General features: G+C 37.0%; 1 protein-coding gene across 1 annotated transcript; it reads left to right on the top strand.

Annotated features, from left to right (window-relative positions):
• Positions 1-12,266: 12,266 nt before the first annotated feature.
• On the top strand, positions 12,267-13,364 carry LOC128546371 (uncharacterized). Its single transcript, XM_053516829.1, has one exon. The coding sequence runs from the start codon at positions 12,267-12,269 to the stop codon at positions 13,362-13,364; it is 1,098 nt and encodes a 365-aa protein (XP_053372804.1).
• Positions 13,365-14,114: the final 750 nt, after the last annotated feature.

The raw sequence follows: 14,114 nt of genomic DNA, 5'->3' as shown, positions 1-14,114 counted from the left end.
CAATGCATTCCGGACACACCGTATGGGCCACTACAAAATTGGGCGATGCGGGGTTTTACCGCACCATGACGTTTAACAATTTTGACATTTGGAGCAAGATTTACATACCTGTTGCGATTGGCAGTCTTTACATATTTTTCTATTAGGTACATATCCATTTTCACACACTGAATATTTGATCTGGCTACACTCGAAATCAAAAAATTTAAATTGGGAATGTGATTTTCTTTCGCCGGGTGGTTTTAAAAAACAAATGCCTTCAATACAAAGTCGTTACACGAACTACACATACTCTCCGCACTGGTGTTCATCTTTCTTGCGTTGATCTAATCTTAAAACTTTGTAGCATGAAGGGCACTTCCACCATTTGTCGCATTGTGAAGTTCCGCTGGGTTTTCCTTTGTTTTTTCCTTTCTTATGTATTGGTACCTGTTTGTGTTTTTGATAACACTCTTCTGATCTACAGTCCATATTACAATCTCCGCAAGTCACTTCATTTTCCGTTTTAGGACATTGGTCTCTTTTACAGATGATACAGTGTGTATCGCATTGGTGTCTTTCTTTGTTATTGTAATGTTTGAGGCATTTTTCGCAAAAATATCTAGCGCTAAAAAACCCGGTGATGTTACTGATGGCATTAAAATGACTGTCGTGCACTAAGTATATATAAATGCATGGACGCTCGTCGGAACTGGGGCTTGTTAAGAATTTATTGGCCAGCGCGGCGCTAACAACCATTACTCGTACTCCAAGGGCTTCTTCAAAAGCCGTTAAATCTTCTAAGCTCGCTGGTCTATTTGTGGGCACTCTGGCTAACTGGCATATTGCAACTGCTAATTGTTTTTGTTCTTTTCGATTCTTTTGATGAGATTTTATAGTAGTTTCGGGGAATTTTTTCCTGATGTTCTAAAAACCCATGGGATTACTTTTTTTTTGTCTGTTTTTGGTTATTTCTTTCCATTCATCTTGGGTACATCTTTTTAATTTGGCCCAGCTGACTCCAATCGCTCTTGCCATACACATCTGGTCGTCATTTTCTATGGTGACTATAGATGCTTTTAACTGTAGCGAATTGTTTTTTCCTTTGAGTCTAGTGATTCTTCGTCTAGCCCCTCCTTTTGGTAAATCAATAGACCCTACTGAAATGTCAAAACTTTCATCAATGCAAAGGTCTTTATTACTGTTGAGCACTTTCTCGATAGTACCCATCACTTTATCGGCATTGAGTTCGTCCCAGGGTTGGAGGGGAACGACAATGGGATTGTGTAACCCTTGGGTGATGTATAAAACACGCCCTAAATCGTTCCCCGCCAAATCCCCCCGGACTTCTCTAACACGTCGTCAAACATTTTGAGGGAGCCCTTTGTCTCACATCTTTAGTCTCTCTCCTTCATACTGTTCATTGACTTGCCCTTGATACGTACGATCGACTGCACGCTTTTTTCGCATACGTTCTTTCCTTTTTCTTTCGTATGGTATACTGAAGTCCCTGGGGGTGGGGTCTATGAGAAGGACCCGGCTGAAGCTTTTCTCCGCCCCCTATCTGTTCCCTGACGATGCAGGGTTCCACTCCCCACTTCAATACACGTGTTTGCTATCTCGTTTTTTTTCTTCATCAAAGATAAAGCTTTCACGCACTGTTCTATTTCTTCTTGTTCTCTTACGTATTCCCGGGCCAACTCCAAATCGTTTGTGTTTGGTCAGTTGGCTCTCCAAAATGTTGAAGATGTTATCAATTCTTCCTCGACAAAGTCATTACCGTATTTTGGGTTCCTCAATTGAAACAAACGGAACCGCACCCCGGGGAATTCTGTATCCCCCACGTAGCCGCAAAATTCATCAGCTCATCTGCGTCGGTAAAAGTATTCACGATAGTATCAAAGTTTTCCATGTTGCAGGTATGAATTCTAAAGCTAGAATGATTTAACTGACTCGAGCGCGTTCTTATATACTCGCCACAAAGCCTCGATTTCAAAAGGAGGCTTGTATTTTTAGTAAAACGTCATTTATCTCAATTCTGATTGGTTAATTAAAATAGTAATAAATGGATTAAACCGGTAAAAACCAACAAGGAGGCCCAATTTCAATAATTTTTATTTAAAGGACAAATATTAAACTTTCCTGCGGTTTTTTCTCAGTATTTTGGGAAAACAAAGTCGATCCGTGTTATCGCTTGTCAAAATTCTGCTTCTGATGGTTGCAGTTAACGAAGTGTTATATACGGAGTTCTACAGGTAAAATCATTCGATTAAAGGATCTCAGGTAAGCGCATATCACGGGTTTTTGCTGTATGAACGATTAATTAGGTATTTCTATTTCATTTTTCGTATCGGGTTTATTAAAGACATTTTGCTATAGCGTGGAGTAGACGTAAAGCGATACGGGTCTTAACCTGTCAGGTGTATCGGAAAAACGTTACCGCTTGTCAAAAATACTGCATTCTGATTGGCGTTGGTAGTGAAACGATATTTCTATTCAACCATCTAAAGATTTGATTCCCTTAGGCGAATTTATCCGGGCAGGTAAGTTGTATGAACGATAAATTAGGGATTTCTGTTTCATTTTCGTATCGGTAAATTCATGCCATTTGCTATATCATTTCTATAATTATGTATAAAACGTAAACGGAGCTCTTTAAAATCAATATATGTGTAGCGTGGAGTAGACGTAAAGGATACGTGTCTTAACCTGTATTGGAAAAACGTTACGCTTGTCAAAATACTGCATTCCCATTGGCTGTTGGTAGTGAAACGATATTTTTTATACAACCATTGATTCATTAGGCGAATTTATCCGGACTGGTAAGTTGCATGAATAATTTAATTATTTCAAATTTTATTTCGTATCGGGTTTTTTTAAATAATTTGTAATCTTATATTAATGCGCTCATAAATCGCGCTATGAAAAATCATCGTATTTTTACGTTATAGAACGGTTTAAGCCTGTCAAAATAGTTTATTCTCTGACAATATTCAGACATACCGTTATCATTTGCAGAAGAGAACGCCTGATCCCCGCAAAATTCGTCCGCGCCGGTGAAAGTGTTAACGGTAAATTTAAAGTTTTCCATGTCACCCGTATGAATTCCAATGGATGACGGCTGTGCACCCCTTTATATACGATACGCTTTCTGAATTCGCGATGTCATTCGTTAATATATTGAGCGTTGATTGGGTTTAAAATTTTGCCCTTTTCATTGGTCAAAACGACTTTAATTGGAGACGTTTTTAGTTCTTTTTCCTGCCTTCTGATTGGCTTTTTTTATGTTTAGAACGACGGTATTAATCTGTATTCTAAACGGATAAAGAGCGTTGGTTCATTTTAGCGTGGGATATCGAGGTTTACATCCGTTGAGTGCGTAATAGTTGTCTTTTAATTTCATTTTATAAATAGGTATTCTCGTATAGCTTTAATGACTGGTCAGCAGTACGTAATTATATTATACATTTCTTTTGAATGATTTTTATACTAGAGGTTCTTTTAACGCATGCGTATTTGCTTTGTTTTCGTGTTATCTCAGGGGCCCAACTAAACTAAAAGGAACCAGTGTGTGAGCCATCGGTCTAGTCGCGTAATGGCTGTCAAGTATTTGAATACTAATTTTTCACTTAACAGAGGTCTAAAAATTTAGGGTAGTTTTTGTTTAAAATTTTACTGTGGGTGTATTGTTGACATTTTGGTAGGAAAACGTGGGAGATCGGTTGTATTCGGTGAAGTCAAGCTCAATTTTAGTATGAGTAGTACTTCCGGGTCACAGAAGTGTGATTTTGATGTCAGTTTACAGTAATGTGCCCCGAGAATCTCTCTTAGAAGATACATGACCCCTACTTTTCTCTTCATTTTATATCAGTTTTATCATAACTCTTTAAAATGATTTGTTCTCTGAAATAGGTCTAGCTGCTCTTTGAAAAACGTCAGTTTTATATAGAATATATAGGGAAAACTATTTAGGCTATTGTGACCTGTAGGGCTGACCCTCGATGTGCGCGAACACGCCCTAGATAAGTATACAAGACATTCCTAAGCATTTTCATAAATACGTCATTAGAATTCAAAATGGTCGCCGCACACGCGCACTTATTATGAATTCTTATATGCAAATGAGTTACTAATTATAGTAACTAGGTCATCCAAGATGGCGCCCGATTGTTTGCCCCCAAAGTGGCCCCTATACTACTTTTGTCCACCGGTGGGATTAGGTACAGGAGCCATAGGCGGTACATTTGTACTAATTCTAGGGGCCTGAACGCCGGTGTCAACCATAGGGTAGGCTGGTCGAACCAGAGCGTTTTGATCAGGTGGACGGATATTATTCTAAATGCAACTTTTGGGTTTTGGTGCAGAAACTGTTGCGGGTACATTTGTGTCAATAGGAGGGGGTGATCGCCTGTGCTATCCATATGGTAGGGTGGTCTAACAATATCATTCTGGCCCCCGTCAAGTGGACGGGATTGATTCCAAGTGCCACCTGTAAGATGTAGTGCGAGCACAGTTCCTGGCACATTTGAACCTGTTGTAGGGCCCTGCAGCCCTGTTCCTCCCCTATAATTTGGTGGTTGTACCAAAGTGGACTGTTTTATGTCGGGCGGTCACAGCCTACTCCATATTTCAGCCTTAGAATGTTGTACCGTACCCAAAACTGGTACAGCTGTACCATGATGAGGGTCAAGTACCCCACTCCCACTCATAGGATAAAGCGGCATGTATACTTGAATGCTGGTACAATTGTACCCTGCTGCGGGGCACATTCCCCGGAACCACCCAAAAGATAATTCGACACAAAAACTGATGAGGGCGTATTCGTACCAGACGGAGGTACTTGCCCCCGGTACCACTACTAAGACACGTATGCGGGCATATTTGTACCATGTGGAGGTACTTGTCCTCCGGTGCCACTTCTTATAATACTTGGCACGGAAACCGATGTGGGCACATTTGTAACAGCGGAGGTACTTGTCCCCCAGTACCTCTTGATGCCATAGTCAGAAATGGTTTATATGCAGCAGGAGTCTGGCACACTTTGCCAGCCTAGAGGTTCGATGATGCTTGACCCGTCAGTTTAGACATACTGGAGGTGCGGCTTGGCCCCTCTGAATATTCGCATGATGTGATACCAAAGATGAACTAACTTCATTTGTATTCCGGTAAGGGGTATGATCCCTCGTGCCACCCATAAGGTTCGAAGATGTATGCATTGCTGGATCAGACATACGGGAGGCGGGGGCTTGGCCCCTCTGAATATTCGCGTGATGCGATCCCGAAGATGAACTCATTTCTATAGATAAAAGTAAGCATTTTATTTTTACAGAAACTACTTACGTCTTACAAGTAAACTTTAAATCGCAAATACAGTTTATGTATGAGTTGTGCGTATTTGACGTATAGAAAGATACCCCATTAAAAAGTGCCTAGATAGCTTTCTGCATATGTTCTCAAAGACCTTCTTCAATTTAAGGCTTTTTTACATTTTGTTCTGCTATAATAACCTCATACTACAAAGTATGAGAAAACGTATGCTTTCTTAAATAACAAATAAATAAAATTCAGAAGTTGCTGTTTCAAAACCATGACTTACATGTAGATTACTTAAATAATATTGTGTCAGTTTGTATCAATCAATATGTGTTCAATGTATGTATTTTTTTTAGAATTTAATAACATTCTAAAGGTTATTTATTCAAATCTTAAAAAGATGTCATTGCAGAGCAGTATTCCATATTTTACTGATATTATCATATCTCACAAACTTACAACTAAACATAAAATGTGAAGACATTATTACGTATGTTGTATATTAATAATTTTTACATTGTCGTTTTACAAGAAAACGACTAGCAAACAGTTAATAAGTTTAAATCAGTATTTTATGTAATTGCTAAAGAAATATTCTATTAAATGCTGTTTTAATCTTCGAATTTACATTTCAGCCTGTTTTAGTTACTTTTAGCAAACATATGTTTACTTAAAGATCGAGCCGTGTCATAATATGAAAATGATATATTTTCATCATTTACTGATTACCCACACCAATTATGTAACTTAGTTTTACTAATGTCGGTATACATGACACATTTTATTCATGTAATAGTTCAAGGTCAAACTGAGGTCAGGTGATGTCTGAAGATGAGGAATGGTCACAGGTTACATCTGCATTAGTATCAAGTCATTCTAGTTAGGGTACTGATGCTAGACGAAACGGTCCCATCTGGTTAACCTCGTACGGACGGACGGACGAACGAACGGACGGACGGACATGACAATCACTATATGTCTCCCGCATCAGTAGATGCCGGGGGCATAAAAACCTGCACCTTTACTTAATATGAATTTTAAGGTATTACACATATTTTATGTAAGTATACATAGATTTACCCCACCCACTAAGCTGTTTACTTAGCCATTGATTGCTGGATTAACAGATAACAATTTAATTAAAAGTTGTCATGTCAAATACTTATGACATAGATTAGGAAATTCTGAACATTATAAAGCATAAAACTTGTAAAATATAATCAAGTAATTAAAAGTGGTAGAATTATTAAAAGAATGTATGTAAAACAACATTTTTTCTGCTCATTTTGCATGCAAAATCCATCATATTTTGTAAGAATTTATTTCAATTTAGTTAAAGATGAAATCTAATATGTTTTAATCTATTCTGCAATAGAAACTAGTATAAGACTAGGACGATGCCTTTAAATTTGAAATACATTGTCCAGTCAATATGTATAGTATGATTTTTAATTTTCGGCGGCCATATTGCCGGCCATCTTGAATTTGAGCACTTTGCCCACCACTTGCATTCTGGCATCAACTGGTTTTGGAAACTTAAGACTCTTACAAACATTTTGATATATAGTTTGCGATGTGCACATTCGTAGACCACCTACCCCCCATGGAAGTGAACTCGTTTGCGACAGTATATATATTCTGTGGATTATTGCTATTAGAAGTCATCGTTCTTTATCAAATATAGTCTTTTATCCTGTCACTTGCAGTATTTTCGACCCGATATCAGGGTGCCGTATATCTTTCTTGATATACCGTCAGTTGATCATCTGACCTGTGATATACGGTCAGTTGATCATGTGACCTTATGATCGATATTGTTGTCGTAAGAAATTTTGCAACGAAACCATCATCATTGTGTTGGAAATGCCCGAACTAAGAAAATGAGTGGTCAAATAATGAGTTTTTATTCAAAAACGAAGAAGATATTGCGATTTTGCCGGTAATCACGTCATTATATAAGTGACGTCATTACGAATATGACGTCATTAAAGAGGTTGTCGCACACCTTTTTTTTTGTAAAATAAATTGCCAAATATCGGAAAATGAAGTAATGACAAGATAAATAGAATAATAGGTTAGTGCCTAAGATGGAGAAAGTTTATCTGGCTCGGCTCCGGACGTTACCAGGTTCGCCTTCGGCTCACCCGATAACCTCCTCCACCTCGCCAGATAAACTTTCTCATCTACGGCACTAACCTATTATTCTCTATATATTTCGGGAGTTATACATGTGACAATGCGGTTAGGAAGCATGTTTGAATTGTCAGTCTGGATTCCCGGCTAGGTTTCTACCTTTTCTACGTTATAAGCTACGTGACCTCTAGGGCAGTACTATGCAATAGCTAATCAATATCATCGCTCAGTTCAGGTGACATGAGGTCAACGTTTATTCGCGTGATCATAAATTTGCATATTTGTATTCATACACGTGGTTGTTTTAATTAAAACGTTGACTTCAGTTTGTATTGATTTTAGTTGCCGAATTTACATTTAAAAATGGTATTAAGGCATATATTGTTGCATTGCATTATTCTGCACGTTGTGTAGATAATTATTTCCCTGGAAAGCCTGGAACTATTTTTGGTTGTGTTGTTAGGATGGTCTTAAGAACTGACTAGATTTCTCAAACAGAGTATTCTTTTTAACACGTACTGGTGGCAGCAGCCACCAATAAAAATCCGATTTAATCCTGGTCTTGGAAAACCGAACATTTTAATGCCATCCAAGTATGAAATTGTTAGGAATCCATTAAACTTTGTCTTGTATAAACGTTTAGCAATCTAATTTGATAAATGGCCATTTGGAACTACGGCAAACTGCCCATTAGGAATCACACCTAACAGACACAGTATAAATGTTTAAGCACCTATGTCCCAAAGGGTCAATTTATCTACCAAATCATTAAACAAATTTCTTTTTTTTTTATTTTCAACAAAACAGGTTTTGTCCTCACGAGTATGTTAAAGCAAAATGTAAAACACAGATCAAAAGTTAGATCAATCGATAATCAATATAACATTACAAATGAAATTTTTCTATACTTTTCATTTTTGTTCTGATTGTTTTTTTTTTTTGTTTTTTAGAAATAGGTAAAAAGATACATAAACCACCAAATGCTTCAGCAATTGTTTTTTTTACTCAAACATCTACAATATGTCTTGAAAAGACATATAAACAGGCAGTACTGAGTCTAACTGTCGCTTGATACCAGGAGTCATTTATTCTCTTTTAGAAATAACGCATTAACGGTTACAAAATTGATGTAAATAAGTGATTTAGTGAATTCTGCGATATTCTGCCAAACTGACAGGTTTAATTGCATGAGTATCAGTACTTGGAAAAGACAATCGCTGTACTGGATAAAGAGAGTTTAGATGCGAGCAACTTGCTAGATGAGTGCTGAGTATGTAACAGGTATTTTGATTGGCCACATCTTAGTTACTATATTTAGCGTCAGGGTCGTACTAATTGATAAGAATCATTTAGCTTTAAGACAATTCGATTAAGTACGACCCAGGGTCGGACATATTCCAATTAGTATGACCCAGGATCGGACACATTCTATAGTAGTATGACCCTGGTTGCGAATTAGCTTTAAGCTAATTATATTTAGTACGACCCTGGGTCAGACATATTCTATATAGTATCATACTAAATCGAATTAGTACGACCCTGAATTAAGATTAATCCATTTAGCTTTAAGACAATTTGATAAGAATCATTTAGCTTTAAGACAATTCGATTAAGTACGACCCTGGGTCAGACATATTCCAATTAGCTTTAAGACAATTCGGAATTAGTATGACCCTGAATTAAGATACATCTATTAGCTTTAAGACAATTCGAATTAGTACGACCCTGGGTCGGACATATTCCAATTAGTATGACCCTGGGTCGGACATATTCCAATCAGCTTTAAGCTCATTCCGAAATAGTATGACCCTCAATTACGACATCCATCTTTAGTACGACCCTGAGTCGGACATAGTTACAATTAGTATGACCCTGGGTCGGACATATTTACAATTAGTATGACCCTGGGTCGGACATATTCCGATATGTCTGACTCTGGGTCGTATAAAATGTGAAACAGCTTTAAGCTAATTCCGAACCTTGGTCATACTAAATATGATATGTCCGACCCTGGGTCGTACTAAATGAAACAGCTTTAAGCTAATTCTCAACCAGGGTCATACTAATTGGAATATGTCCGACCCTGGGTCATACTAAATCGAGGATAGTATGCGCCTGATATCAGAAGACGCAGGTTCATACATGTGCTATATATCCTGACAAAATTATAAACGTCTGCTGGAAATCAAGCAGTAAATTGAATAAAATGCTCACAAAACGTGAGCACGGCTTTAAATATTACCCTATTTTATAATTTAATTTTATACTACAGTCATGTTTTACAAAGTCTCCATTTTATTTTCTGGCCACATTTGGTTAATTAAACTATCTACCGTGCGCATGCTTTCAATGCCTTTAAAATGTGACATTTAAAATTGTGGCATTTGTATGGTTTGAACCTACGTCTCCTGATATCAGACGCAAACTTTCATCGGTGTAGTCAATCTAGATGACGATCTTAACATTTGAGCCAAGCCATGAGAAAACCAACCAAGAGCGTTTGCGACCAGCATGGACCCAGACCAGCCTGCGCATCCACGCATTCTGATCATGGTTCATGCTGTTCGCTAACAGTTTCTCTAATTCCAATAGGCTTTGAAAGCGAACAGCATGGATCCTGACCAGACAGACTGCGCGGATGCGCATGTTGGTCGCAAAGCCACTATGTTGGTATTCTGATGGCGCGGCTCATTTATGTTTTGACGTTTAAGTGACAGATATTGACCAGTCACTGTAGTAGCATGAATGACAAAGCAACTAAAATATAAAAATGAATGTGTAAGAACAAAGAATCTGTCTTTATATATTTCCAAACTGCACTTTTAGCCCCGATAATCTATTGTTTTAATAGAACCTATGTAAAAACTGCACTCATGTATCGAAATAACTGCATTTTTATTAAGACCGCACCGTCTTCTGCGTTTTCTTATAAACCATTTTATCTTGTTTACCTCACACGAACCGGCAAACTGAACTTCCGGCGGGATAGTTCGAACTTGTACCTGTTTCCTCTCCAGATAACGGTTTGTGCACACAAGTCACGTGCAGTATTATTTTCTAGAACGGATCCTTTTGTCCCTATCATGCGTTCGACAGAATACCAAAGTAAGATAAAAATACACTGACATGGAAATATCCAGTACTGGCATGAAGCATACCTGCGTGAACATAAATTTAAAAGTTAATGAAGTCTAAGATGAACACCAAAATATCCGGTAATAGAATCTCTTTAAGATTGACTACAAACATTTTGCTTAGAACTTTAACATTTGATGTGCTTCACTTTTCTGCTAAGGTTTTAGCGTTTTGACAAATGTTTTTAATTTTTATTAAATTTCAACAAAGTTTGCTTAAGAATTGAAGCTGCAACTACAAATAAAAATCAGCGTATTCTAGGTGAATACAACTTTCGGCTAAAATGCACTTTACCGATACCTATATCCTGTTCAATAAAAAGGACTCTTTGTGTTTCTGTGTCATGTATAGGAGAGCAATTTCATGAAATTATTCATTTATTTCAATAATTTCATTTAATCATATCTTCTTTTTATCATTACTGGAATTTAATAGCATTATATCCACTAACAGAAAAAGAAACGGAATTAAAATTTATGAAAATTTACGAAATATGTATAAAAACGTTGTTATTTTTTACTGGGGGTAGGGGTAGCGCCACGGTAAATAGAGCGAAATCTAAAACGGTGACCCCCATTTTTCTTTTACGGAATCGATAGTGATTGAAATTTTGCACGCCTGCTCAAATTTATTCAAAAAACTATTTGACAGTTTCTGAAATATAGGCGTCATCACGCAAAATTTTGGGTAAAGCTCGACGTCAGTTTTGCATGTTTTGTGTTCTTAAATCGTTTGCCTCTGATGTGACGTTGAAATACACATGACATATTATATATCATTGGAGAGATAATTTTAATATAAACTTGAAAATAAAGTATTTTAGTTGTATATAAAAACGATAATCGAAAAACTAGTCAAGTACGTCATTTTGCGCTCTGTTGAAAAAATGACGTTAGTGGTCATGTTTGAAGATTTACAGCAGCAAAATGGAGAATAACAGAAAAATGAAACAAATACCAGTCAATCGGAATTATCGTCAATTTTGATTCGGCAAAATTTCATAACGGTCCGTTGACGTTCGTTAGGTGGCGCATATTACCTTAATCGGCATTTTCGACCCTAACGGTATGCCATAACATTCTGACTTTTTACCGAGGTTGGAGACGACAACGGTGTGTTATTGCGCCGGAACTTCGAATCAAGAGGTTAGAGACCACCAATTGTTTCCCATAGACTTATATTGTAACATTATGGCGTGTACGGCCTTCCATACATCGAAACATGTACATCTAACTACAAGTTTTTCAAGAACTATCTTAGTTCTACCAAAATATCGGACGAAAAACATATGAATAGTGATACTTTATTTAAGTAATTTTCGTGTGAATGAGATGACCCCCTGTTTACATCATTGACATGGCGGGAGAAATTCGTTTGATAAAACTTTTTTTCAATACACATAAAATGTAGCAAATTTTGTCAAATTGTATAATAAAATACTGTAAATGCAGTGAAAAAATATCAATTTTGAAAAAATAATCACTTCCTGGGTTTGTTTACATGACTGACCAATCAGAACGCACAGACGTTACCTTATTCCCAGGTATACACTTACCTCATTCCCAGTAAGTTCCCTGTACTTTTTGGAATTGGTGGTCTCTGACCAAGATCAAAATCGAGACGGAACGAAGACGATAATTGAAAGACAGCAACATCTGGAGCAAGAAAACATAGAAGTTTTGTGTGCTACTGTGAAAATGGAAAAAATGGAACAAATATTAATGTTAGCCTGCTATATTCCACCCACAAAAACTGACGACATGAAAACATTTATTTCTATGCTCGAAGACTACAGAAAATCATTTAAAAATATTCTTGTAACTGGTGATTTCAATGCAAAAAGTAAACTGTGGGGGAATCAGTCAGATAATTATGCAGGTGAACTCTTAGAGAATTTTGTCTTGAAAAGTAGCTTTATGTGCATTAATGATGGTATTCCAACTAGACGCAACAGTGACAGTGTAATTGACTTGATATTAATCACACCAACTCTAAGGAGAAAAATTGAATGCTGTCAAACATTAGATCATGAAAATGTGAGATCTGACCACATAGCTGTGCTTGTGAAAATTGAAGATGGCATACCTAGAGGGCAAAATGAATACATTGAAAAATACAATTTAAGAAAAGTAGATTGGAAAGCATGGAACGAAGAAACTACAGTTCAATTCAATGAATGGAATGGGAGTAATAACTCAAATACAAGTATGGATGATCTTTATGACTCCTTCTTAAGAGTGTTCAAAAATTGTATGGATAAATGTATACCTAAGGTTAGGGTACCAATTAACCATAGGAAAACCACTCATCCATGGACAAATGAAGATGTGAAAACAGCTAAAAGAGATTTAAATTCAGCTAAAAGGCATTTTAGGAGGAGGAAAACACCGAATCTTCTATTAGACCTACAAGAAAAAGAACAAATATATAAAGAAGTGTGTGAAGATGCGAAATCAAAATGGATAGACGAAACATGCACTCAGATTGATAGACACACTGACCCAGGCCAAAAGTGGCAAACTTTTCACAAACTTACATCCTATGAAGAGTCTGATGTGGATATTATGCTGCCATTAATAGACAAAGGAAACCCAGCATTTGACAAAGGAAAATGCAGAATACTGAGAAATACCTTTTTGGATAGGGAACATGTTAAAAATGAGAGTTTTGATGCCAAATTCAAATTCAAGATAGAAGATAAGCTCAACAATATCAGAAATGGAATAGCAGAGGAACCAGTGGATGATTTCTTGAATCATGAAATAACTAGAAGTGAAGTTGAAGCAGCCTTACAAAGACTTTAAAAGGGTAAAGCGCCTGGCCCAGACAGTATATACACTGATTTGGTCAGAAAAGCTAACAATGCTTTGATAACAGCAGTAACAACACTGTTTCAGATGTCCTTCAACCAAGGTATACTCCCTCATGAATGGAAAGCAGCAGAAGTTAAATTTTTAAAAAAACCTGGAAAAGAAACCTACTATGTTCCACATTCATATAGACCAGTTAGTCTAACAAGTGTTTAGGACAGTGCCTTGAGAGAATCATCAATGTCAGATTATATTCCTTTGTTGAACACCTTGAACTGTTAGACCAAGAACAAGAAGGGTTTAGAGAAGGAAGAGGTACTACACATGCACTTCTGCGCCTTACACAAGACATTGCAACAAACTTAAAGAATAAACAGGTTACAGTAGCCATATTTCTAGATATTGAGAAGGCATTTGATAGTGTCTGGAGAGATCGTTTATTAGTGAAGTTATATGAAATAGGAATAAAAGGCCCTATCTGGAATTGGATTTCCAATTTCCTACAAAACCGCACCGCAACATGTTGTCTACGAGGTTACAAGGATGACAGACACCAGACAAATCTGGGACTACCTCAAGGCTCAGTACTTTCACCTTTGTTGTTTAACTTATATTTGACAGACATGTTAAAACAAGTAAATAGTCATAAAGTGAAATTTGCTGATGATGGTACAGTGTGGCGTACTGATACAGACATAAAAACACTAGAGACACAACTACAAGAAGATTTGAATTCAATATCAG

This window comes from Mercenaria mercenaria, chromosome 10 (assembly GCF_021730395.1).
Source record: "Mercenaria mercenaria strain notata chromosome 10, MADL_Memer_1, whole genome shotgun sequence".
NCBI lineage: Eukaryota > Metazoa > Mollusca > Bivalvia > Venerida > Veneridae > Mercenaria > Mercenaria mercenaria.
This window is presented reverse-complemented; position numbering and strand designations above follow the sequence as displayed.